The sequence below is a fragment of the Cygnus olor genome, chromosome 1 (genome assembly GCF_009769625.2).
Source record: "Cygnus olor isolate bCygOlo1 chromosome 1, bCygOlo1.pri.v2, whole genome shotgun sequence".
NCBI classification, from domain to species: domain Eukaryota; kingdom Metazoa; phylum Chordata; class Aves; order Anseriformes; family Anatidae; genus Cygnus; species Cygnus olor.
This window is the reverse complement of record NC_049169.1, coordinates 15,420,880-15,448,647: the sequence shown is the minus strand read 5'-3', so window position 1 is coordinate 15,448,647 and position 27,768 is coordinate 15,420,880. Positions and strand designations below refer to the sequence as shown.

Genomic DNA, 27,768 nt, shown 5'->3' with positions numbered 1-27,768 from the left:
TGGTAACGCTCAGTTTGGAGCTCACTCATATATGCTATGGCTACTTGCCCCACAGTACATAAGGAGCTAATTTTGTAACTTCATTCCAGGTTTGTAATTGACTAACTACAAAGAGAAGCACACAACAGTCCCCATCCTCGCCTTTTCAGGAGAAATGGTTGAACCTGTAGGCAACCATTATATCGTAGCCAGACCAGTGTACTCGGAGAACTCGTTTGATGAAGAGCATGAGAAATTGCACAGATACCATAAAAACTTTTGGGATAACCTGAAACTGTATTTCGGTAAGAAGGTTTCTTTCTTTAATATGGATCTAAGAAACAACCTGGACTGCAGCTCTCAGATAGTATTAAGTCAATTCTGACAACTTTCACTTCAGATTCCAACAAAACAAATGAAAACTGATTTACCACATGCACAGTCAGAATTTTCTAAAGATTTTTAGCTGCTATTACCCTTAAAGGTCTTCCTACAATTGTATCCCAGGCAGCTTGTCTTTTCCTGGGCACTTGGCAGCATAGACTCACCATGTCGCTGTTGGAGGGGACCTCTGGAGGTCACCACATCTAGCCCTTTGCTGGAAGCACAGCTGACTGTGCAGGTTGCTCAGGGCTGTGTCTGGCAAGACTTTGACCTGTGGCAAGCCGAACCTCAATCTTGCCCCTGTCATTCCCCTCCAAAGATAGGGAGCACATCCTGGTGTGCAGAGATTCAGATTCAGCTGGGACATTCACCCAGAGACCTATGTCCTCTTGTGTCTTTACAGTTGCTCCCGGCAAAAGGCCAAAAAAATTGCCTTGGGTTTGTTTCCCATTGTCTCGTGGCTGCCAGCGTACCGCTTTGGGGAGTGGATCCTCAGCGATATCATCTCCGGCATCAACACGGGGCTGGTGTCCGTGCTGCAAGGTAACAGCTCTGGGGAACCTCTGCTCTAACACAGCTGGCTGGTTCGGGTGGAAGGAGGCTGTTGGCTCCAGCCTGCCAGACACACCTCCCCACCCCGCTGTCTGTCCTTACAGGTCTTGCGTTCGCCTTGCTGGTGAATGTCCCCCCTGGTTATGGACTCTACGCGGCATTCTTCCCAGCCCTGGTCTATTTTATCTTTGGCACATCCCGGCACATCTCAGTGGGTAAGTTCAGGCACACTGACCGCCCTCATCGCCGATGAACTTGCAGTCTGCCTTCCGGGTCTAATGCATGCCTCGTGCGCAGGTCCCTTCCCCGTCCTGAGCCTGATGGTGGGAGGAGTTGTCGTCAGGCTGGTCCCCGATAGCAGTACTGGAAATGGCACTTCCACCAACATGTCAATTATAAATGAAGAGCGGGTGATGGTAGCTGCATCTGTAACCTTCCTTTCTGGGATCTTTCAGGTCGGTAAATACATGCGTGTCTGCCAGCATGCGTGTATATGCACTTCTGTGAATAGATGGATGGTGACTGGCCTTCCTCTCTGCTTTCTACCAGAGGAGTCACAAAAATAATTCTCTTCCCATTCCCATGTAACTTACCTTGGCGTACTGATGAGATGTCTGTCTGCCTCCCATTGCCACGCACTGATTCATGTTGGAAAATCACCGGTTCTGCCCAGACCTAAAACTTCTAGAATTCCTTCCTTCCTAATATATTTATATGTTCGTACTTCTTGAAGCACAGGTACCATATAAAAATACAACTATTGAAAACCCTAAGACTGAAGAAGGTTTATTTTAGCTATAAAATAAAAAGAATAGGTTTTAACTGCTGTAGCAATTACTCTTATAAGTCATATGCCCCCTGTTGCTAAGTATCAGCTTTTATTGCCAGTCTGGTGACAGTATTTTCCTCAGTCCCTGGATGTACAGGATTAGGTGAAAATCTGTTTCCTTTAAATATGGTTCTCTTTGTTGCAGAGGTTGCTTAAAAGCGCGAGTGAATCACACTAATGCATGGTCATTTTGCATTTCAGTTGCTTCTGGGAATTCTGCAGTTTGGATTCATCGTCATTTATTTATCACACTCATTAATCAGTGGTTTCACGACTGCTGCAGCCATCCATGTTGTGGTGTCCCAGCTGAAGTTCATGCTTCAGCTGTCTGTCCCTGGATTTAATAAACCATTTGGCATCATCTATGTAAGTGCTAGCAGTTCAGCATTTGTTAATGTTATGGAAACCTGTGGTGTATGCCTGACTGTGTGCCACAAGGCAGCAATAACATACCTGAGTGAACAAAGAGCCAAGCAGGAGGAAACACAAGAGAAAAATATAAAAGATGTGTTATCAGTATATGACAGATCTTTAAATTTCTCACCAGATACCAAATTACACCCTGTTGGGCTAGTTAGGTAGTGTTTTCTATTGTATGTTAGCATATTTTAATTTTGTGTTCAACTTTGACTCAAACATTTAATTGGTCCTTTTTAGATTGATATTTTATGTATGTAATGTGCGTGTGACACCTTGAAGGCTGTTGGATGAGAAAGGAGGTAGAAGAGGGGACAGCCCAGAAGGAGAGGGATGAGAGACACTGCAAGAGCCCTTTCATGGATGCTTTCATGGATTGTAGGTGCATGTGTGCATTTGTTGGGGCTTGCAGCCCCCATGGTACACCAGAAGTAAATCCCAACCACACAGTCCTTAGGCTGGTTTAGGTACAGGCATTTCTGGAAAGGATAATGCTGCTGTCTCAAGACATTATTGCTTGAAAAGCACACCATGTTTCTTACTGATTTTGCAGACTCTGGAGAGTGTGTTCAGCCAGATCACAGACACAAACATCGCCGACCTCATCACCTCCCTTCTTGTCCTGCTGGTCGTGTTTGTGGTGAAAGAGTTGAATGACCGCTACAAAGCGAAGTTACCAACTCCCATCCCCATTGAGCTGATTGTGGTAATGGTCACCCCTCTTCGATTTCATGATCACTCCATCACTACAGCAACATGGGGAGCAGACCTTTAGCTGGCTAGTTTTGTTCACCAGCAGCAGAGGGAACAAACCACCCTGAGCTGCAGTGGGGTGGGGGAAACCTCGACAGGGCAGCTCCCTCCCCACCTGTTTTCTGTTAGTTTTCTATTTTCTATCAGTTTTCTATTAGTGAGATACTCTGACGTATTCTCTGTGGGGTTTATGAATGTAAAACCATGCCTATAAAGTTATTCAGGAATCACATATGAACACGAAATGGATGTGCAGGCTTGGGGCACTATCCTGCTGCTGGTGATGAGGCTGAAGCATGTCTGGGAGAGGGCAGGAAATGTTTCTTAATGGTTTCTCCATACGCTTATTTGAATGTTCCTAATGGAAGTGGGTTTTATGTTTCAGACAGTCTTAGCGGCACTGATTTCCTATTTTGTCAACTTTGAAGAAAGATTTAATGTAGCTGTTGTTGGAAAACTAGAAGAAGGGTAAGTGATTTGTTTACAGTTTACCAATGGAGCAAAATGTTCTCTCTATTTTGTCAGGGCTAAATCGGTTTGGCTCTATTTTATGATCAAAATCACTTACTTCATCTTCTTTCAGCAGGTAAATAAAGAGTTTGCTCTCAACAATATTAGGACCCACTCTGAATAGATAAAAGTTACTTACTATAGCACATCTATGCAACAAAGAATGATTTTTCTTTCCTGAAACTGTGGCATGAAATAATCTCATGCTTCATTTCCCAAGCTGCTGAGCAGGATTTTGCTATATGCCCCTTTTACTGAGCTACACACGCCTGAACCCCTGCATTTCCCCCTAAGTATGCCCATGGTTCAGCAGCCACTGCCAGCCCTGGGAGGCCACCACGACACCACGCAGATCTCCTGCTGGTCCCCTGTCCCCTGTGACCAGAAGACATTTACTAGGACATCAGACTGCAGCAATTTACTCACCAGGGCACTCAGCACTTGTAGCCTCAAGGGTGTTAGTAGATGAAGTTTGCAGAGGAACAGCTAATTCTGCTCAAGAGTCTCCATTCTTCAGATATCAGTTCACTGGAAAAAGAAAAAAAAAATAGCAGAGAGGATCTGCAGAAGGCCCTGAGCAATGGAGTAGGACATGGCAAAGCTAAAGCATCTAGCAGAGAGACTAACCTGACTCAGTAAATGTTTGTTTAGCTGTGTAAAGTGCTTCAGTGAATCACACAGGGATTTTTTAAATCCATGTGTAATTAGAAGGCAGAACCATGCATGCACTTCAGCCAAGATAAGCTGTGACTGGTCCTGGCCAAGTAAACGGTAACCCACCGAGACACCACTTGAGATGAGTGCAGATAAAGAGAGTTCCTGTCCCAGTCAAGGGTCCCCCAGAGTTTTGTAAGGTTCAGATCTGCAATTATGTGTCTCACCTCTCCAAGGCACCCAGCTAAAACTGTATGAGCTGGACCACTGCCTTGCTCACTTGCTTGGCAAATTGTCTCCCCAGGTACATCCTTAAAGAGCAGAGATTTTTGTCTTCCAGATTTCAAGCTCCTGTTGCACCTGATGTAGGCATCCTCCAGAAGTGTATCGGTGACGGCATTTCCATTGCAATCGTTGGGTTTGCAGTAGCCTTCTCCGTGGCTAAAGTATATTCCATCAAGCACGACTACCCAATAGATGGCAACCAGGTAGGTCAATGACACAGAGGTCAGTACTGTGCATTTGTCAGTGGGCAATAAGTCATTTTAGGAATGCTTTTCTCGTGACTAACCATCATGAACTAGTTTTTAAGAAGTCTTTTTGGTTTTTATTCCAGGAACTAATTGCTTTTGGGCTGGGTAATATAGTTGGTGGATCATTCAAAGGATTTGCCTCCAGTACAGCTTTGTCAAGATCAGGTGTGCAGGAGAGCACAGGAGGCAAAACACAGGTACAGAATACAAAGGGGAATGATGGCTTTTAATGTGAGAAAGGTCTCTTTTCTTCACTGCTGACCCTAATGCCTTTGGGCACTTATTCATGGTGGGATTGTTCCCTCTTGCAGATTGCTGGTATTATCTCAGCATTCATCGTCTTGATTGTTATCTTGGCCATTGGATTTCTCCTGGCACCATTACAGAAGGTATTCACTTGATTTACTTCATGCTCTCTCCTGCTTGCCAAACCTAGGAGGCTCTAGGAGGCACTGGGAATGTTCACAGAATTCAGTGGGAGCCAAACAGGGTTTTGCAAAACTAGATTCTTTCTCCCAGATTATAACAGGCAGAACCACTACATGTGGTCAAAGGGAATGCAGGTGCCCACACACCAGACATCAGAGCACCAGCTTTTAGGTGCCAAAAGTGGGATTTGCAGCCCCAAGTCAGGCACCTGCGCTGCACCACAGCTAGGGAGATTCCAGCATGATGGAGGGGGCATCCCAACTCGCAGCAGGGATACAGGGGGGATACTGGGAGGAGCTGCCTTTTGTCCCTATTTGTATAACATTTTAAGTCTAAATGTTCAATATATGCTTTGCAAGCTTTAAAATTCAGTATGCGTTTTGCTCTTCTTAACAGTCAGTCCTTGCAGCTTTGGCTCTGGGCAACTTGAAAGGAATGCTCATGCAGTTCAAGGAAGTGGGCGTCCTGTGGAGAAAGGACAAATATGACTGTGTAAGTTGAGTCCCACAAGCAGTCGGGAATGAAGCACTATGGAAAAGTCACCTATTATGCAAATGCTCTTAAAGGTCATCTTATTTTTATAGCTGCCTTACTTCCCTACATGGAAAGTACAACAATAGCATGCCTTTTTTACTCTTGTACCCCTTGCTCATGTTTTTCATTGTGTCCCAGCTATCCTGAATCAATTCTGTCTGCTCACCTCTCTTGGGGACATCCATTTTCAACCATGTCATCAAAATACAGTTCCTTATATAAAGTCAAACCCAGAAGGAAGTTACCAAAAAAAAAAAAAAGTCTAAATACATGCTGCATTGGCTACAGGAACATTTTCTCCTTTTCATAAACTCATGTAGCACAGCACATGGAAGGTAATCAGAAAAAAGCAAGTGCAGACCATGGCTGGAAGTATTTACTCCCAACAGTAAAGCTGGTGGCTGCAGGACAGGGCCTCTTACCTCTCAGAAGATGAAGTCTCTTGCCTTTCTCACCTGTCAGTTCCTTGTGTTCCTGACTCATTCCAGACCTCAGGCTTCTGAGCTGCAAAACAGTCATTTTCCACATGAAAATGTGCTTTGAGATCTGTGGTTAAAAATACTCATTATTATCCAGTAATTTGTGTTTATCAGTCAAGTATTTTCACAGCAGCTAAATTTGCCTGTCTTGATGTCCAAAGCATATTTACAACTCTCAGCTTCGCCAGGACACTAATTTACTTGTAACCTTGCACTTCTGTTGGATTTGTATTGAGCATTTGGTGAACCACCTATGGAAGATTCACACTTTTATTATTCCGATCCTTCAAATGTGTTGTACTGAAACAGTTTTCTCTAGAATTACTTCCTGGTGCTTGTTGGTGAGTGCAGCCCTATTTTACAAGATAAGCAGCTATGAAAGATGAAATCACTTAAAAAAAAAATAATAACAATAATAGATGGACATCCTGTACCAGATCAGAGAAGGCAGTTCAGATGTTGCGGCTCTCACTTGGGGCTCGTGATCCAGGTCCTCATCACACTCATAACTGCCGATGTCCTTCTGCTCCCTGCAGGTGATCTGGGTGGTGACTTTCTTAGCCGCCGTTTTCCTTGGCCTGGATATTGGGCTGGCAACTGCCGTAGCGTTCGAGCTGCTGACCGTGGTGATCCGCTCCCAGATGTGAGTACTTGGACGCAGTGATAAGACGTCTCAGGGTCTCCTGTTACAAATTAACTCCCCCTGTGCAGAGAGAACCAGCAACTATGTTGGGCAAACCAGTCGTGCAGAAATCCCTGAATGTTGGATCCTGCTTCAGGCCCTTTGCTTGTCTGTGGAGCATGGGACCAGCACTGATAGGCAGTGCTGAGCTCTTGGTGAGGTGGAGTGATGGTAGGGGCTCACCAGCCAGCTTTTGCATGTCTGAAAAATAACATTTCCATCTTTATTGCTGCTGCAAATTGCAGTGGAAACCCGCACTGAGGTGCCCAAAAACATCTGGCCAGTGGTGTTTGTGAGGAAGGAAATGCTTATAGCTCTATGCATGCAGAACACCACCAAAAAATAGGCTAAACCTGCAAGAAAAAAAAGGGAATATCAACACTGGCTACTTCAGTGTGACTGTACATACCATTACAGGCCAGACAGGGGGCTGCCTTACAGGGGTGAGTACATGCAGGGACAGAGGCACCCTGTGTGAGCAGCCCAGCAGGTCAAAGGGATGTGGGTCTTGTTCTGGCCAGGAGCCATGCGGATGGCTGCTCACTAGCGTGAAGTTCAGACCGGACAGCAATAGGACTGCCTCCTGTCAGCATCCTCCCATCTGAATGAAACCTTTCAGCCATTTCCCTGCTCATCTAGCACAGCTCCATGCTTGGCTGGATTCCAGCAGGGTGGCCGGAGCTGCAGCTGTGCCCAGGGCATGACCACCACAGGCAGGGGCCGAGCTTTGCAAAGAAGGTTTTCACCCTCTGAGAACCTCACAGCAAACTGAGAGCAACCCCAGCTGCCCCTTCCACCAGGTTTCAAATGGGGTACAAATAACCACGTGTGTTTTTTTGCAGCCCGAGCTGCACTGTTTTGGCCAACATTGGAAGAAGTAACATCTACAGGAACAGGAAGGATTACACTGATGTAAGCAACCTCATGTTTCTTTTATTACCTGCTGCATTTGTGTTTCTGTATCAGACGTTGGTACTGATAACTTTGCTTTGTGTTGCAGATCTATGAGCCAGAGGGAGTGAAGATTTTCAGATGCTCATCTCCTATCTTCTTTGCTAACATTGAATTCTTCAAAGAGAAACTCATCACTGCTGTAAGTGCCTGGTGCAGTCAGTTTGAACAAATGAATTATGTGACACATTAAGGCTGAATACAATTTCCCCATAACTATGCAGTCTGCTCATAGTTCAGAGATGATTTTCATGAATTATTCACGACTGTATTCCCATGTGTACATACATACCTCTGGGAAAGAGAACAATCTGATTTGTGCTGAACTTTTACCACAGCAATGTACATACATGCTTTTAAGTCCTTTAGAAAATCTACTGGGAACACAGAGAATATAAAGGGCATTATTTTATATATATTATTTACACCCAATAAATGCTAGTTTACTCACCTTGCCCTAAAGAACTTAATCGCAGCAAACAGAAGAAAAGCTGAATGAAATTGCCTTGTCTTCCTGCAACCAGCACGAGATGCTGAGCCTTGCCCGTGCCAGCGATGCCCACCAGCCCCAGGCTGCCCAAGCCCATCTTGCACCCGCAGCCGCCCCTGCCTGCTGCTTCTGTGGGGAACAGATAGGCAGTGGCTATGCTGAGCAGTGGCAATGAGTGCCTTGTTCACCACATGAGGGACTGAACGTGGGGAATTGACACGTGGACGAGGAAATCTGGCACGTTTGGGTCTCCATGTGCTTGGCTTTCATGTCAGAAAAGTCTGAAGGATTTTTTTTTACTGAGGGTTGTGAAGTCCCACGCCTTTCTCTCCTTCTTCTTCTTTTCAAACAAATACGGGCACTTCTAAAACCTCTCTCCTCCAGCCACAAGCTCGATGAGTCAGAAGTCCTGCAGGAATGTAGTATTTTTGTAACCCTTATTAGTCTGACATACCTGCTCTTCTAATTTTGTTAAAGAGGATCAAAAGACAGATAGCATGATTAACGTTTTCTTCAAGGAAACAAAATTATGTGTACAAGATCCACACTGCTGTCAGGTGGCACAGAGCATATATAAAACCTGTGAGCTCGATAGCCTGAGTGGCCATCTTATAACACAGATGAGTAAGACAACCTCAGGGCTAGCCAGGAATTTACCAGCTTGCTGGAGCTGCTGGCCTGTGCCACAGCATTGTTATGTTTTATTGCAACCCATGCCAGTGTAGATGTCTTCCCAACTGGAAAAAAGGATTTGTTTAATTGGTGAACAGTGGTAGGTAGCATAGAGTCCAAACCATGCTCATCATGACTGTAAAGAAGAGCTGCATGAGATGGTGTGTCCTTCCACTGGGGTTTTGCCCTGGGAGATGCCAACTGGCAGGAGCAAGGCACTGAAGGCACCAGTCAGGGACAGCCCCCGGCCTGAGCCTCTTCCCAGCCACACCAGTGTGACCCCACTGGGGAGCACCCTCGTGTGGATGAGGACACAGTGGCACCAGCTACTCCTGGCAGGGCGAGGAGACACCAGCTTGGGCACTTCATCTGGAATGACTGAGGAAGGCAGGGGGAGACCCTGACAAGCAGCTGCACCAAAGGCAGCTGGTTTTTGGAGAAAAGCAGCTCAAAAAGACATTACTAAAATGTTTAAAGGTAGTAAAGTTCAAAGGTAGCAAAGGAATATAAAACAATACCTTTCCTAAAAAAGCTCTATGCCTGAGATTTAAGGCTTCATAATTAATTCAGCTAAGGATATTTGCTCATTTATTTTTTACTTGTGTCATTATTCAAGAGTTTATGGGTGTTTTCTAGCCTCACCATCATGATTATTTGATATGTTACTGGAATTTTGGGCTAAACCTAAAGAATTAAAGTGCTGTTTCTGCAGGTTGGCTTCAACCCACTTAGAGTCCTGAGGAAACGCAATAAGGCTCTGCGGAAGATCAGAAAGATGCTGAAGAAAGGAGAGCTTCAAGTGACACCTGTACGTAAGGCAACTGCACCTGATGCAGACAGGGTGGGCAAAAAGGAGGCAAGACCCAGGGGATTAAGCAACCAGCTCCCTGGCTTGAAGTGCAGAGGAGCGCTCACAGCCTCCTATCCTAATTAGCCATGCTATTCCCCAGTCACAGCCTCCTGTCCTAATTAGACACGCTATTCTGCAAGTCACTACCTCATGACATAAACACACTTCAAAAATAAGATTATAAATGGCTCTCACAGTCACAAATCCTGCATGCTTTTTGTTGGCTTGTTCCAAATCTACTGAATCAAAGTGTATCTGATCATTGACTTCATGGAACAATAAATTCTTGTGGAAAATAAAAGACAATCATTAACGGATTATGATGACGATTAAATGATTGGTTAGAGGAAAGCCAACATTTCCACACTCCCCCAGATGAGGGAGAGGCAGAACTTTTTCTGGTGTAAAGTGCAGGTGGGTCCTGCTCCATCTCATGGGCTCATAAGCTTCGCATTGCCACCACACTCGCCCTTGCTTAAGATGTGCTCCCAACCCAGCTGGGTCTCAGACAGAAGCATTAACGGTGGTACTTTTCTCTGCCAATGCAGAAAGGCTTGATTTGCATGGCTAACCAAACGCACGAGTCCGATGAAGAGTTAGACAACAACAGGATAGAGGAGCTGGACCAGCCCACCAACATGACAGACCTGCCCATTCGGATCAACTGGGGCTCCGACCTGCCCCCCGGCATCACCGTGCCCCAGGTCAACATCCACAGCATTGTGTTGGATTTCTCAGCAGTGTCCTTCCTTGATTTTTCTGCCATGAGAGTCCTCCAAAAGGTAATTCTAATTCCCAAGACAAACAGCAATCTTACAAAAGAAAAACATATAAATGTGGTCGTGTGCTTCATAGAGGTATTTCTATATGGACTGGAAAGTCAGTGACAACCTTTGAGTTTAAGTGAGTTGGAATCTACATCTTCCATAGAAACTGATTAAATAATTAACCTAAATTTTCTTGGAATTAGAGTGTTGGTTCTGGCACCCTTTCTTCAGCTAGTAAGGTTTTGGGAAGCTTTACAGAAATGCACCTGTGAAATAGGGCTTTAAACATAGGGTCAGGAGTTGGAGCACCAGAGTTTCATTTGTGCTCCTGCTCTCGCTTTCCAAGGCAACCTTGAGCAGGGCAATAAGGACGACATTTTCCAACAGCAATAGCTAAAGTTAACTATCTAGATCCACATTAGCTGGGTAAATCTATTTCCATAGGAACTAAATGTGTACATGCAATAGGAACAGGAGTTCTGCTCAAATTCCTAGTTAGAAAAGTCTCCCCAGAAGCTTTTGGAGTTATCAGTTTCATCATGTGTGAAGTAGGTACAATAAAGCCACGCAGTTTATGAGAGATCATCATTTTCACTGTGGGTGGAATGTACTAAGTACTGCCCCTCCCCAAAAGGACCAGTCCTCCCTGTCCTCTGCCACTGAAGAGACTGTTCTGCCTCCAGGTGCAAAGCTCTTTGCCATTATTCAAACACAATCAATACCTTAAATTGCTCTGGCTAATTGCTGTAACTGCCGCTATCAGCAAAGGTATCACTATCTAAATGGTGCCTGTTTGCTGTTTAACAGACTTTGAAAGAATTTATCCGGATTGACATCGACATTTACATTGCAGGGGCACATGGTGAGTACCTTTGTTTCCCTCTGCCTCTCCATGGATGCTCCAGTAGCAAAAATTATTCCAATTCCTGGTTTTATTTCCCAGAACTGGATAACGACAGCTCCATCTCCATGCTGCCCCTATCTCGGGCAGCCTGTGTTAAATGAGAGCCGGGCCCCTGTTCCCTCCTGCCCAGCATCAAGCAGGGCAGTGCCGATGGGGTTGGTGTCCCACCCTCTCCACGTCGGTAATGTCTGCTCTAATAAATAAAGCTGTGCACTTTGCCAGATAGCCCCGTGTTCACTCAGTGGCCATGCAAAGGATGCAATATTATTTTTTCATTTTCAAGGCCTGCAGGTGACTTTTACACTTTGTTCCCCTGCAGAGGGCTTCCTGGAGAAACTGGAGAGGTGCGCATTTTTTGATGAGGAGATTAAGCCGTCCATGTTTTTCCTCTCCATTCATGATGCAGTTTTACACATCTTGCTGAAGAAGGATATAGCCAGCTCCCCCAAATTAAAGCTCACTGAGGTAACACTACAGTTTTCCTTTTACTATTTTTGTCCCTTTACATTGCCCACAAACACCCAACTCTGTGCAGTGCTCTGCCTATCCAGCCATAGGCCCAATACCATGTCTGTATTCAAAACGTTAATAATAAAAATTCTGCTGGTCTCTGATAAATTGAGAGAGTGAGCGTGGCTCTTGGTGCAGGTGCTAGCAAGCCACCAGTGGGAGCAGTGATTCCCACCAGAGACTGGCCTGGCCTTGAACTTCTCTTGAAGCCACCTCCTTGGGAAAAGGGGTCACACACGTGGTGGGGCTGGCAGGGTACAGCTCCTCCCTGAGAGCATGAAGAAAGGAAACAATCCATTTCCTGACCCCAAATTTCATGTGTTCATTGCAGAAGGGTACCAACAAAGACTGTATCATCAATACCAGCAATGGGCTACGCAGCCGGGAGAACACGGTAAGCCTCCAGTAGTGTCACTCTAACCCCAGTTCTGTAGGTGATGCAGTCACCAAAAGCTGCTCACAGGAACCGCTAGGTTAGATCACAAACTTCATCACTAAGCTCATGTCAGCCCAGTGCAGAAAGCACTCAGTTTATTATTGGGATTTGACTTAGGGCAAAGCGTTGCAGGAGTAAGAAAGGCGGGGCTCTGCCCACAGGAGGTGTCCCTGCCTTGCCTTGCGCATTGATGGCCTGCAGAGGGAAGATAGGCAAAGGCCATCGCCACTGGTCTACTCACCCTTCCACCATGGTTCTCCTTCAAGGAGCTCACAGGCCTCTGGTGGAGCGTCCATGTGGCAGGGACTTCATCATTAGCCCCATTTATCTGCACGTCACAGACAAAAGGGGAGTCTGGAGGCAGGGATAGGAGAGGGACACAGCCTTTCATCACTGACCTGTGACAAAGAAGAGAGCGGTGTCCAGAACACAGCAGCCCCCTAAGGAGAAGATGGAAAAGATGTTAAACAGCAGCCTCCCCACACAAATGCTTTAGAGTAGCAAGCTCTTATGTCACTCACCAGAGAGTACGTTCCCCAGATAGTCCTTCCATAGGTGACATTTATTTCCATTTCTTTTCCTACAGAATCCAACAGAAACAAAATTTTAGATTCGATTTTATAAGTAGAATATCCTCCAGCAGCACAGCATCACTTGCAGAAGATGAATACAGATGCAGCGATGAGCATAAAGACTGATGGACGCTTTCATATACCCTCAGAAGGATTTACTTCACATGACTATGGTCCAAGTCTTGGAATGGGCTTGTTAGTCTTTATGTGTCTCTGTAAATATAGAGGTGTATTTATGTACATACATGGAGGCTATAATCACCTGGATTTTCTTATTTCACACCCTGCTGACAACCTACCCACGCAGCTGAAGAAGCAAGTAATGTTAGCCCTATTTGCATATACTTGTACATACATCTATGTTATTCTGACAGTTTGTAGACAGCTTGTACAGTTACTGGAGAATATATAAATATTTGAAATCTTGTAATTTATAACAGCCTAATACTTGGGAGAGATATTTTATCTTCAGCTTGTATATAACTTGTATATAGTTTTCATTGTGGTTTACAAGATACCTAGTAGATTGAGTTATTAAACTTATTTTCAGCTCACTACTATGTGCACAGTACACATACTGACTAATGTATCTACTGTGAAATATGAAAACAGCTCAGTAAAGATACACAGCATTTTCAGATCCAAACATGATTTATTGATTCAGTTTGAGATGCTATAAAATGCACAAGACAGGATAGAGTTACAGTGAACTAGAAAATGATGATTTTAGTAACCCTCCATCACTTGCCGCATTTGTCAATACACCAGCGAGGTAGCTCGTCATCAGCCTGATTTCCTGCTGAAACACAAAAATTGACAGCGATTGAAAACTGAAAAAGAGTTTTCTAATTCAGTTTTGTTTGGGTCCGTTTGCACACCAAGAAGAGCTGCAGTGAATTCCCCTGTGAATCAGTCTTCCTTGTTAAATGCATCCCAACTACCTCACTTCTGCTGACAGCAGCAAAGAGCTCGAGGTGTTACAGCTACTAAGAAATTGCAGCCGGGAATCTTGGCAGGGAGCACGGCAGCCTTCTCGTGGAAGGGTTTTCACCTTCGTGTTGGCGTGACAGGCAGCCCCGTTATGCGTGTGCCCCAGCAAGCAGGCACACACACTGACCCCAAATCTCAGCTTGGGAGGAGCTGTGGGTATGGAGCTGCCAGGTAGGTAGGATGAATTTCCCACCTCTCTTGGGCAGGTGCTCAAAGGGCTTCAAGTGAAGAGTCTGTTCTGATCCTCTGGTCTGCACAACCCAACGTACTGGAAGACTTGAAGCTGAACTACAGTACATCTCTCAGAGAAAGAAGAAGAAAAAAAAGAAAAAAGAAAGAAACGTGACAGAACTTTTAACTTAACAAGTGCTGGAGGCATGAAAATCCTCAGCCTAGAGGATAATGGGAACATTCCAGGGGTCTGAAAGAAAAAGCAAGTAAAATAAAGCAAGTAAAATAAACAAGTGTTTAGTTTTCTAGTACAGCTTTCACTTTCAACCAAGTCAGGAGTGACCAGAGCAGTGCATTTGGACTTGTCCTTAAGAAGGGCTGGAGGGAAGGAGAAAGTGTTCCAGGTAAATAAGAACCATGATTTTTATCTCAGTAGTATGCAAGACTTCAGAACAAAATTTGAAGGAAAACCAGACAGGAATATGTGGGAAGAAACGTGGCTTGCGTTTGTAAAAGGTAGATGTATGCATGCCACACTCACCTAACCATCATAACTCACATAACCACCAGTTAGCAAACAGAGCTCCCAAAGGGAAATGCCATAGATTTCATCTCTCTAGACCTGAGCAAAACCTTCCATGCAGAGCCAGGTGGGCAACAGTTAATGTGGTTACAGAAGATGGGATAAGCAAAGGCACTGAAAGGCGAAGATGGGTTATACTAAGGAGGAGATGACGAGTAGGAGCTTTGAAATAGAAGTACTGGGGTGGAGGAAGGATTGCTGTTAAATATTTGCATTAATTGTTTGTTACAAAAATTTGGAGTTATCTATCTGATGAAATCTGCTAATAAAGTCAAGCTGGAAGATAACATTAAAATGAGGAGGCTCCAAATGCAACTGGAAGATAATATTAAACTGAGGAGCTTTTGAATACAAAAAGAAAGAGGTGACCTTGAAGACTGAGGTCAGAATGTCACTCAACTGCTTTTCTAATGCAACCTTCAAAAAAACCATAGATTGTATCAGAGCAGATTTGTTTCTCCAGCAGAATAAGAGAGCTGTTAGTGCTGCTGCACAGTGCATGGATGAGATTTCACTCTGAATGCTCTGAACGCTCACAGTGAGCCTGCCTGTTCAATAAAGATGAAATCAAACTGCAACTAAAGAGGAGAAGAGCTATGAGGATCTTTGTGGAATGGAGAGCCCGTATTCAAGGGCTGACAAAAAGAGTTATAGATACAACAGCGACTTAAACCAGGAGAGAAGAAAAGCTATGTAAGATTAGTAATAATAATAATAATAATATATGAGGGGAAGAAAAAAGAAAAAAGTATAAACTGGCTAAAGCTAAACATAACCTAGATATTAGAAGATGTTTCCTAATTTTTACAATGGTGAGATTCTGGAATATCCTTCTCACTCAGAAAAAGAGAAGAAAATATCTAACCTGCTTAACGCAATTATGGAAATCTCAGTACCACAGCCTACTGGAGTCAGTAGAAGCTAGACTTCCTGGCTGGGGCTGCTCCTTTCAGCCCTGCGCTCGCACGCACTGGCACAGACTCAGGCACACATTACTAGCATAGGCAAGTCAGTCTGGTGAAAGCAAGAAAAGAAAAAGATAAGACACAAGACACCACGTATTTCTCTTCAAAAACATTGAGTGTACTGACAGGCCTCAGCTTAAGAAAAAGTATTCTCAGTTGCACTCCTCAGAACAATTAATTTTAAAACTAATGACTCTCCTGATGTAGTGCAATGCCCTGTGTGCTACAAAAACAACTGGAAAAATCAAAACGTCATAGTTTGCTTCACTTGTTACCCAAGTATCTTGACAAAACTAGTTCAAGCCTTCTGATTTCTACCAGATATAAAACCAGAATTCAACAGAGCATAATTTCACCATCCAAAACTATTCACCATTTCTAAAATGGATGCAAGACCCAGACAGCCTTAACCAGAGAGCCTTGCACTCCCACCTCACTTGTTCCTAATACTTGGGATCTTCTTAACCACCCGCTCATTTCTTGCATTGACAACAGCATTGCATTTCTGATGTTTTATGTGATTTCTGCTTGTTTGTTGTTGTTGTTGTTGTTGTTGTTTTTCCTGGTTATTTCTGCGTTCAACTTTCTGCTTCTCTCGTACCACTAATATTTCTCCTGCTAGTTTACCCTCACGCAGACTGCAGCACAGTCTTGCTCTGCCGTGGGATGTGGTGGCAATGCAGAGCTACTGGCTTGTTTTTAACACGGGGACTGTTGAAAACCCATATCATGCTCTTCCACTGAGCAGTTGCTGCTCGGTCAGAGCAACACCACACGGTGCTTTTTAATCCTTTACTCAAGAATAAACTAAAAGGCAAATTTCATACCTGCTTTCTTTTGGGAGAGCTGGCTGGTATCATCGATCCATTAGCACATATTCTGAGCCCACCTCTCCCCAGCACAGCACAGATGCTTGGTAACTTCGTAATAACCATCTTAGAGCCTACAAGGGGGTGAAAAATACAGAAGCCAAAGAGCCTGAGATGCTCAAGCCTACTCCCAGGCCTGGTTTTCACTTTGTAATGCAGAAGAGATTGTGTGAAACATGGAAAAAAAAACCAAAAAAAACAAAGTTACTCAGTCATTTGAGGCCTGGGGACTGATGGAGAGAGTTTTATAACATGTAAGCCCATAGTTTTCTCAATTTCTAACTAAAAGTTCATAGTTTGGAAACAGGAAAAAGTATCTGTAAATGCTACTAGAAAAGAAACATCAATTACAGCTCTCCATTCCTCATCCCTGTGCCAAATGTAGACGGCTTGCTTCTCGTGCTCCTCTTTCCACATCTGCTCCTCCACACTTCCTAAGAAAATGCCTGAAAGTTTACCTGACCCAGGAATGGCTAGGAACAAGTGCAGGAGCTCTCACTAGCACTCAGGTAATTTGATTTAGTGTAGGAAATCACTCACCATTGATTTTGGAGCTGTGTTCAGGCATTGTTTTTCACAAACAGAACTAAATAAAACACGGTAGACTGGAGCGTATTCACGTCTATTTAAAATCATTTTTCTTGTTGTTCTTTTTCTTTAATAATTTAAGCTGCAGTTCTACTGCAAAGCACTACCATACAGAAATGGAAGCATTCCTGCTTGTCTGTAAATACAAATTATCCCTCTCTCCATTAACAGAAGCATGTTACACTTCTAAGTCCCGTTAGCACTCACTGATAACAGCATCAGGACGACTGAGCCAACTTAACAGCTTCCTGCTGCTATTCCACCCACATCTTTCAGGATGCATGCTAGATTTTTTAATCTTTTAATCTCTGTTAATCTTTTGCACTCAGAAACCAAATCAAAACTGGAAAAAAAGATAATAATGCCCCACATTCAGAGAACAAGCAAATAAAATTCAGAGTAGGAAAAGCTTCTGAAGTCACAATGTCTTGTGGCTAAGTCAAGACTAAGAGGAGCTTTAATCTTCATTATTGTCATTCATGTTGCCCAAAGAAATGCAGCTAGTCGGGTCTACAAACCGCTCAAGATGAACTATCAGTGTGAATATAACATACCCAAACCCAGTGAAGAACCAGTGGAGGGCACCATTTCCATACAGAGATGAATTCACTGTTGCTAAGAATTGTTTTTAACATAAAGTAAAAACCAGTGAAAATACAACTTGTATAATACTGATATTTCCTTTAGAAATGTAGAGTCGAGATGAAAATGAACAAAATGAGACCCGAGTTTTACAGAGCAGGAAGCATTTTAGGAAGAGAGAGGTGTGCTCTGACTTGATCCACAGAGAAAGTGTTATCCACAAATTTGTTTCTGAGAGCACTTGACTTTACGTAACACAGAAGACAGACCAGTTTACTCCATTGTGATGTCTGCAAACTCCAACATGAAATGAATATGAATTACTTCCACTTTATTTTCTAATAAACAACTTGACTCTCCCTCGAGAGCCATAAACACGAAGGATTGGACACTCCATCCGCTATGGACTTCTAACTCTCCCGGATTAGATCTAGGACGCAATTTTTCTTTTTTAAAAGAACACAAAAAAAATGTCACTTAAATGTCACTCAACACATGCAAGCACCCAATCTTTATGTTCACAGCATTCTCAAAACCCGAAGAAGGTACATGTTCATGTAATTAGCTGCTTGTCGTGAAACATGCATGGTTGCAGGTGATCCTTTAAGCAAAATTAGAGATGGACTTGAAGATAAATTTTAAACCACGGATGTCTTCAGGCCATCCGTTTGTGTCCTTTAATTCATTCCATTGTGAAAACAAACTGTCATCAAACTCTTTTTCATTCCCTTAAATGGCACTATTGGAGGATTTTACTATAACTAACATTTTAATGTTGTCAGAGGTCTCTTAAAACCCAAGATCTGCTTGGCAATGCCTCAGCAGGGAGATCGCTGCCACTGACAGGGATAATCGTTCAGAATAAAACCAGCTCGATTCAGTGTCTGTCTTTAAAGGAAGACCCAACTAGGAATCCAAAGAATTCAAAAGTACTTCTCACCATCTCAAAGACCCTTAATCATACAGTGAAATACAATATATGGCATTCCTGAACTTCACACTGAAACTACCAGTGTTTTAAAAATAAAAAAACTCCAAAGAAAAACATAAACAAAGACGATTGTCAACGTAACGTTTCAACCAATGCAAAAATCTTTTAATTTTGTAAATATGAGAGTATCAATGGTACCCTTGGCTATATAGGTAAACTTAAAACTTCAAGATGTAAACATAAAACACACTTAGGTCTTCCGATACAAGCAATACACAGAAGTTTGACCCAAGTCCAAATCCTATATACACCAGATGACCTTTTAGTAACTTCTCAATCACAAAGACTTTTGATCCATTAAATGATTCAAGGGATCCCATTGACTTTTGGGGTAATTATAAATTTAGTAATATTCTGAGGTCATTATACAGCAAGCACAAAATCATCACCTCAAACATAAACAAAACCCCCAAATTCTCACACAGTTTCTACGGTGACATACATTTATCTTCTGCACTTTTTGATGCAGCAAGGGCTGCTCTTGTCCCTTAACCAACTAAAGGAAACTGTCCCAGGATTTTCAGAGAAGCGCTTCAAAAATAGCTTAAAGAAATGCAGCAATGGACACAGGTATGAAAACTTCATTTGCTTCACAACAGACTAGGTAACATTTAACAAAAATACATAGTCTGATTTATTTCTAAAAACTAGCATGATGAAGAGATTTGGATTACTTCCTCATCACCCCGATTTGATGGGTAATAGCTGATTTCAGAAAGCCTTGTTTTGCAAAACAGAGCGTGCTGGTGATGCTGGCGCACCGCCCTGTGTTGTGGTTTAACCCTGCACAGAAGCGTGCCACGTGGTACCCGAGTAAATCACGCAGCACGCCTAACAGAACGCAGCCGGTGCCAAGAGCCATCAGCAAGTCTCTCCAGAAAAGGTCTGTCAGCCGTCAGTTTGGCTTTCCGGAGTCGAGGAGCGTTGGTCACTTCAGACCTGTGGATTTCCTCCTCAATGAAGTTATATTCTGTAACACAAATCTGCCCAAAACGACCTCCTAGTAGCAATGACAAAAGGGAGCACTTAAAGGTTGCTCACGCGTTTATTAGAAATTACGGAAACAAAATAATGCTGGCGGTCATTTTCTCCTTCACGCACACTGACACACTCAATCGTCAACCAGCCACGTACTGCAGCACAATATCACAACCAACCTTTTTCTTTGCCAGTGTTTTATTTAAAATGACTTATTCTGCAGAGAAACCAAACCAAAGAACTCCGTCTTCGAAACAGGCACATCACAGCTAAGCAGACTTTTAGCCAGCTGATGCTTACCAGCCATTTGCACACCCCAGAATTTATTGTACATCCCAGAATTTATTTGTACGTCTCCGAAGAGGTGTCATGCAGCTGCATTTGTTTGAAAGGTAGACCGAAAGATTTGCCCATGGTCACAAGGAAATCAACGGCAGTCAAGGACAGAGCAAATTTACACAACGCTTGCTCAGGTAATTAAAAAATACACGGTTGACACAGAACTACAAAATTTGGAATGTTGTACTGCCAGAGCTCTTTGATAAACTAAACAATTATGAAGCAGGAAAAAAAAAAAAGGTACAAAATAGAAAGAGTGAGGTTTTAAAGAGAATTCAGATTTTCAGTAGGAAATTACAAACCTTAAAAAAACACACAGGATTTCTTCATCTAAAATCACTACTACTAGAAACGTGACATTTTGGAGAAAAAGAATAAAGGGTTCAGCACTAACATTGATTAGAAACACAAAGGCAAACATTCAAAACTGTCTTATCGCTGTCTGGCTCAGCTACCAGCTGCACTAAAAGAGAACATTCACATCTTATATTTAAGAGCGTGCTTATAAAACCTAAATATGGGGCCAAAACAGCCCCCAGGGCCTGCTTATACTGTCACCTTCATAAAAAAGGGCTCTTAACTGTCCAATTAAGTATGCAGCACAAAAATTGAAACAGATGAAGGATGTGTAGCTTTTATTATTTTCTTTTCATATCTACATAAGGGATTTCAGAGCCTTTCTTTCATGTTACCAAATGGGAAGTTTTCCAACTGTACGAATTATATAAAGTGACAGAGGTAAATGCCACTTCATGACCAAAAACAATCTGCTTCTCTCAGACATGGCAAGCCAGTTCATGGCCACTTCCACACAAACATAACCATAAGTAAACAAAATAATTTGAATTTACACCACTGAGGAGTGTACATGTAAACAGAATCTTCTCAAACAAAACTAGCCCCAAAACCACCACCCACACCCGTAACATCATAACCTGGTTTCGTGTCACACCCAAAGCTGCGTTTCTGATAAATTTATCTTGGTCTTGATACTGCACAAATTAAAAAAGACAAAAAAAAAAGACAAAAAAAAGAAACTAAAACAAACCCAACAAACCTGAAATACAGTGTTTGGATGTCTGATTTCTAGTGTCATGAATTCACCGTAGCCTGAATTCACCAAAAGTAACAGTAGATGTTAGTAAAAATATCAAAGTTTCCTTAGTATTTCCCCTTATGTTTCCCACTTGGATAGCATTAGTGCCAAAACGGTGTCCTGGAACCGTGTCTGTGTTGACTTCACATAAAAACCCACCACTTTTACAACCATGTTTCAATTTAATTATTGTACACAGGTTAACAAAAATGTATCACAAGTGAAACTAAACGTTGGATTTAACAAAAACAATATTCAGAATGGTACAACACGTGTTCTTTTTCTCCAGGAAGTAATATTACAAGCGTTCATCTTAAGGACAATTTAGCCACACTATAGACAGAAGTTCTGTTAAAATGCAACTGTGGTCTACTAAGCCACTTATTTTAGCACTACAGAGTATCTGAAGTCAGAGTCCTACATCCAAGGCTTAAAAATCAGTAAAGATCCAAACCCAAAAACGTCTTACAGTCAAAATGACAGTATTTAAAAAAAACAACCCCCCCCAACAATTAATTAAAAGGCTGTTGTATATAGTTTTATCCTCTTCATAGCACTCTCTATTCATATAACTGCTCGTATCATTGGTAATAGGGTCTGTATCTGGCTTGATCAGGGTGGTGTGGTCCAGGAAGAGGGGCCTGAGCAGGAGGCCCTTGCATTCTTGGAGGTGGAGGCGGCCCTCGTGGAGCTGGCCAAATCCCTGGACTCATCCCCCCTGGCTGCGTGAAAGGGGGGCTAAGAGTCCCTTGATCTTCACTGAACTGTGGCAAAGAGTTAGGGTTGTAGTGGTGGGGAGGGGGCGCGCTTACATTTACGGGGGGGCCTCCGTGCTGAGGAGGGGGAGGTCCCGGAGGAGGATGATTCATGTATGGCGGCATCTGGGCAATTATATGTCCAGGTGGCGGGGTTATTGGAGGAGGAGCAGAGGTCATTGGTGGCGGAGGAGCTTGGCTATACACCATGTGAGGAGTGCCTGCTGCCTGGGGAGGATGCTGCAGAGGATGGCTTATTGGTGGAGGTGGCGGTGGGGGTGGCGCGTAATGCTGCTGTGGAGGCATTATATGGTGAGGGTGCGTTACCACCGGTTGACCCTGATACTCGGGATGATGGTGAGCGGGTGCCGGGGCTGGCGGAGGTGGTTCTCGAGCACCCGAACTGGAATCATCCTGAATGGGAACAGTTATCAGGTTGCTGTGTTTCCGCGTGGAGATGCGGAAGGTGTCCTGACTGACCGGGCGGGGCGGCGGCGGAGCCATGGCCATCTCCGCCGGAGGGGCACGGATGTCTTCGTGTGGCTGGTTGTAATGCTCGTGGGGCACGTGCTGCAGAGGAGGCGGGGGCATCATGATGTGCTGCTTTGGCGGAATGTGGCTCATGTGGTGTTTCTCAGGCGGCATTATGAAGCGCTCAGGAATTTCGGCGGGTGGCGGGGCAATCGGAGGATGAACGGGCTCGAGCGGAGGGCGAGTAACGGGCTTCCCAGCTCTCATATGGCGGTGGTTGATGTGAGCTTGTAGGTCCCTCTGCGACAGGTAAGTTCTCTTGCACCCTTGAACAATGCTACACATGAAGAGAGACCCTCGTACGCACTGCTCGATTCGCTGCACAGGTTCGTTACAGCTGAATGAGAAGAAAAAATTAGTTTACTGTCATCACAGACAATAATCTGCAAGTTTTTGTTGTTGCTGTTGTTAGCTGTTGTTACAAGTCAACCATTTTGCCATAATTATCCAAATTTGATATCACGTTTTTCCCCCCACTGCAGCAATGAAAAACATTTTGTTGATTTTGAAGTTAAATAAACTTGTAAGCCTCCAAGTACAACTGTGAAATAACCAACATTTCATGGGGTGGAAATTTAGATATAGCATCACCCTCTGTCACAAATTCCCTTGGCGTTTTAATACTTACCCAGAGTCACACTGAGTAATTAAACAGCTTTTTGTTCCTTTTCAAACTCGAGCAATTACACTTTATCTACACAAATATTTAAACAGCAACGTAAACATTAATCTTTTACACTCTATTAACTGTGAGATATGAAACTATAATCCAGCGGTGCAGTAAGAGTACTCTGCTACCTCTCCTAAATGCACATAAAGGAGAAACATTAATACATTATCCGAAATGAGGCATTTAATTTTCTCTCCTACATTTCCTTTAAGAACAAATTTCAGGAGAACTTACCCTGGACACATTTTGTCTCCCTTTTTCTCATGGAGTATAGCACAGTCATAGCAGAAAACATGCTTGCAAGGTATCTAGAAGAAAAAAAGGCTCTGTCAAGACAAGATACGTCATTCCACGGCACACAATTCCTAATAATAGAAGCACTTCAGTTACTTATAAAACAAACAGATATAGCAGTTAGCAGTCTACTTTAAATAGAACGGTTCAAAAACAGTTTGAGTCTGGGGCTTGGGAAAGCAAGGTTTTTGTTTTGTGTGTGTGTGTTTTTTTTTTTTTTAAAGAAGTTGGCAAAAAAAGTATAGGTAAAAACGTTAAGTTTTCCAGTAATACTGAACCTTTACAGAAACCATATATGCAGTCTAATTACACTTACCTTATGTGCAAGCAGGGAATGTCTTAAAAGCATCATCAATCATCGACAATCATCAAGTCAGAGCCCTACGTCTGCTACATCACACAGAAATCTAAATCTCTGGGAATTAGTTACACTACTTTTAAAGACATAAAAAGTGTTTTCTACCTTGGTTGTAAATCACCCAGTGACATAAAAAGATTATTTTTAAAGCCAAGTGGTACAAGATTGAAAACCACTGAACAGGAACAAAAGTCTTTCAAATTTGGGGGTTTTTGTTTTAAAGCTTCTCATTTTAACACTTTCAAGCTTACTTTACTAAATCAAGGAGCAAAGTAAACTCGATCAGAACAAAACATTTCAGTAATTAAGGCCCTGGTTCTATCCTGATATTCTTCTGCTGCTGATTTCTGCAGACCTCCGAATAAACCATCCCTAGAGGCTTCGCAGTGATACAGCAATACCGAATTGTACCTAAAGGGAAACCATGGCTGCTGCTTCCACTGATGGTTTCACTCACCATGCGTCCATAGGTTTTGATGGGCAATCCACACTTATCACAGAAATGGACAGGTGTATCGTCCTTCTCCCCCAGCAGGTTTATCTGGTAGACGAGAGAAAGGGGTAGGGAGAAAAAAAAAAATCACTAAAGCTGCTCATTTCAGTCATCATCAACCAACACGTTACTTCTGAATTAACTGAGAATGAAGCAAGAACGCCACAAACATGACAAGGCAGAGAACGTATTTTTAGTAAGCACTGTTATTTTAAAAAGTATTCAAAGAAAGATCCATGATTGTCCAACCACGACTGTACCTTATAATCCCAAAAGATGGGGCCAGGGAATCTCCTTTGATTTCCAAACATCTCACCTCCTTTGCATTCATACCGCTCCTCTTCATTATAATCAAATTCTTCTGTGGAAAGAAGAAAGAGGAGAAGACAAGCCAACTACAACACTTCCCCAGTTGACACCAGCTGCTGTTAAGCACATGCATCATTTATAATGAAATAATCAAGAAAGGCCACGACATTGCCAGCCTGCTGGGCCCATTCTACGAGAACGTACAATGAGAAAAGTAAGAATTCATTTTGGGAATTGGCATCATTTATTCCTTATAGCACAGCAGAGCCTGGAAATGTGAAACTTGCTTTGTAGTTGTACAGAACCTCGGATTCCAGGTCTTCAAAACTGACTGGAGCTGCAGAATAACATGCTTCCTTCTTACAGGGCTGGTGTTTGTAGTATTTACTTACCTTCATCACCAGCTTGGGTCTTGGAAGGCATCCTGTTCATATTTCTGGGAGTCCGAGGTGCAGGTTTGGCTTTATTGGTCTGTTTTGAGATCAGCTTTATAGGGATTCTTCTACGAACATCAAGACCACCCAATGATCCTGAACTATTTGTTCCTTGCAAATCATTGTCTGTGAAAGAAAAAAAAGCACTTGCTATTTCTCAGTTATTAAATAGTGTCTAAAGAGGCTAAATATTAACCGAACAGTTATTACATACACAGAAATTGTTTTCAAAACAACCATGGTTTTAGGAAATCTACCTCTAGAAACGAAGTTATTAAAAAAACCCAAACTAGTCTGTCATTTTTGCACAGTAGGAAAAAAAAGGTTAACTGTACAGCTCTTATCGCAGCACGAACAGTACTGAAGAGTCAATTCTTTGTACAACCTTGATAGCATAGAATTTCTTACGAGAAAGCATTTTCACAGTTCACGTGAACTGTTTCCAACAAGCTGGAAGGAAACTCGTCTCCACATTAACTCATAGCACCTCGACATACCACTTCGAGGTTTAGCGTAAAGAATCAGGGCAATATTGGTGCTCAGGGTACGCAGCAGTTTCCTTGCTAAAGTGACACTGACTGTTCTCCACCACCAAATTCTCGTTAACCAGATTTAAAGCTGAGTGCCAGGGCAAAGGAAAAAAGAAATTGCCTGACTCATGCCTAAGCACACGCAGGCTCCACGAGATAGTCTGGAGGGGACAATGCAACAAGCAACACCAAAGAAGGGGGTACAAGGCACAAACTACCCCAGCTTTCAGTAAATTTACCTTAACCCACCACACAGCTTCTCATTTACACCAGAACTGAATTATGGCCTTCACAGATCTACCCGGCTCACTTCCATTTTAACTGGAAATCTTGTCAACACGTATCCCTACCAGCCCTTTGCAACCAAGGGTCAAACTTCTACAAAAAACACTATTAGGCTCCTATTCAGAAGCCTTTACATCCTTATCCACTCCAGGAACTAGGTGGGTATACACATAAGGAAAACCAGCAGTTAAATTCACATTTTGAAACCAAATCACCCGAGAACTTCATTTGGAAGCCTCTTGCACACGCCAGCATTTTCGGGGATGTGGTTTGGGTGTTTTTATTTACAGCGTTCAGACTCAAGCCCTGCCCACGCTTTTGATCGGAAAAGTGAAGACATAAATATTTAACGTTGTTGTCATTTCTGGCCTGTCATGAGAGGACTTCACATCAGAGGCTGGAAATGTTTAAGGCGGGGGGGCGTGCTCCACCTCCGAGCTGTGCCACAAGCTGTTGGGGTGTGAGCCTTGCCAACCCACCGCAGGGACAGCTGGGACCACCACCGAGGCAGCCGGACACTGAAATCGGGGCCCCATTATCGTGCTCTGCACTTCGCCTGCTGTGAATTACTGTTCCTCAAAGCTTGTAGCTTCCCTATGCAATACAACAAGTCAAAGGAAAAACAGGAAAAAGAAAAAAAAAAGGGGTCTTGCTATAAATCGTTCAGCACCTAACACCAAAATTAGGAACTGCAACAAAGTTTTTCACATTAGGACTCTGCCCTGACAGTCACTGCACCTCAGCACCAAGAACTCCGAGGTTTTCTGAGCTAGATAAACCCCCTGATTTCCCATAGCACTGCTTCACTCCAAAAGGAAACACACAAACCAGCAAAGACGACACAACCTGGTTCATTTGCTTTTTTCAGGCTGTCCTGTTGGCTGGACAGGTGACCCAGCAAGCAAACAACTCAGACACCAGGTTTACAGAGAGACAGGCTAGCACATCAGAGGCAACGGTAAATGCTGAAGTTGCCTGTTTTCCACTTGCTGGGAAGATATTTTTAACTATACCACACAAAAAGACTCCACTCCAGACCAAAAAAGTCCACGAAGACCTCAGTCCATCTGCAAATATGGATAACTAAAACTAAATATAATATAATATATAACTAAAGCAAATCTTTGTATGCTCCACTGACCTGCTGGTAGGAAGCAGTTACGCTGTGATGCTTCCCAAGACCTTTGCAAGCTAGCAGTATTTGCGTGACTTAGATACTCGCTGAACCAAACGAGCAAGTTTTAGTCATTCATATTTACAAGAGAATAATAGATTCCAGTACGAGCATGCAAATCCAGCAGGATTAAGTCTCAAACGAAACAACAACAAAAAGTACCCCAAATTAAGCCCCACCCCAAAGTACCCAAAGCGTTTAACTACTTAGAGAAGATACAACAGAGGCCTAGAGTACCACCTGCATGAGCTTTCCTTCGGTTATATTTTGAGTTCCAGAGGTTCTTAAAATCATACAAGCACAGGATCGTTAGTGCTAGAGAAGCCCTCCAAGATCACCTGGTCCAACCACCCCCTACCACCAACGTCACCCACTAAACCCTGTCCCTAAGCACCACGTCCAACCTTTCCTTGAACACCCCCAGGGACGGTGACGCCACCACCTCCCTGGGCAACCCGTCCCGGTGCCTGACTGCTCCTTCGGAGCAGAAACGTCTCCTCATTTCCAACCCGACCTCCCCCCGGCGCAGCCCGAGGCCGCTCCCCGAGCTCCCCCCAGCACGCAGCCGGGTTCGGCTCCCCTCAGAGCGGGCCCCACGCACCCGCCCCGCCGCCCCCCGCCGCCCCCCGGCCCCAAGGCCCAGCCGAGGCCGGGCGCTGCCCGCCCGCAGCGCAGGGCCGCAGCCCGGGGGCCGGGGAGGGCCCCGAGGGGCCCTGAGGGGCCCCGAGGCCGCGCGGGAGGCGCCGAGGCCCCGCCGCCGGCTCCTCACCAGTGTGGGCCATGGCGCGGCGCGGGGCGCTCTGGGAGCGGAAGGGCGAGGCCGGAAGCGGAAGAGGGGGGCGTGAAGCGGGGCGCGGCGGGGCAGGGCCGGCGGGGCCGTGCTGCGGGCTGGGAGC

General features: G+C 43.9%; 2 protein-coding genes across 3 annotated transcripts; one reads left to right on the top strand and one right to left on the bottom strand.

The window, feature by feature from the left end:
- Positions 1-23: 23 nt before the first annotated feature.
- SLC26A3 (solute carrier family 26 member 3) lies at positions 24-12,377 on the top strand. The gene is given in 20 exon segments (XM_040543182.1): positions 24-284; positions 739-906; positions 1,020-1,130; positions 1,213-1,370; positions 1,946-2,110; positions 2,715-2,867; positions 3,300-3,382; positions 4,419-4,566; positions 4,695-4,808; positions 4,923-5,000; positions 5,437-5,532; positions 6,590-6,696; positions 7,578-7,647; positions 7,736-7,828; positions 9,561-9,656; positions 10,247-10,480; positions 11,273-11,327; positions 11,689-11,834; positions 12,211-12,274; positions 12,277-12,377. Coding segments are annotated over 20 exon segments (2,370 nt in total). The 5' UTR covers positions 24-154.
- Positions 12,378-21,201: 8,824 nt separating this feature from the next.
- On the bottom strand, positions 21,202-27,718 carry CBLL1 (Cbl proto-oncogene like 1). 2 transcript variants are annotated; one of them, XM_040544742.1, is made up of 6 exons: positions 27,642-27,718; positions 24,842-25,009; positions 24,401-24,501; positions 24,105-24,188; positions 23,230-23,303; positions 21,202-22,662 (listed from the first exon to the last, which is right to left on the bottom strand). In XM_040544742.1, exons 1-6 carry the CDS (start codon positions 27,652-27,654, stop codon positions 21,621-21,623), a joined length of 1,482 nt encoding a protein of 493 aa, XP_040400676.1. In that variant the 5' UTR covers positions 27,655-27,718; the 3' UTR covers positions 21,202-21,620. The 2 variants fall into 2 exon arrangements, with proteins under 2 accessions (XP_040400676.1, XP_040400677.1); XM_040544743.1 differs by lacking the exon at positions 27,642-27,718 and adding an exon at positions 26,840-27,066.
- Between the last annotated feature and the right edge of the window lie 50 nt (positions 27,719-27,768).

Bases quoted from the DNA above. Each gene is read 5' to 3' on its own strand.
- CBLL1 (XM_040544742.1), bottom strand. The intron at 24,502-24,841 runs GTAAGTAAATAC...TTCTTTCCACAG, and splicing joins GACCCAAGCTGGTGATGAAG to AAGAATTTGATTATAATGAA. The intron at 22,663-23,229 runs GTAAGTTCTCCT...CTTCTCATTCAG, and splicing joins GGAGACAAAATGTGTCCAGG to CTGTAACGAACCTGTGCAGC.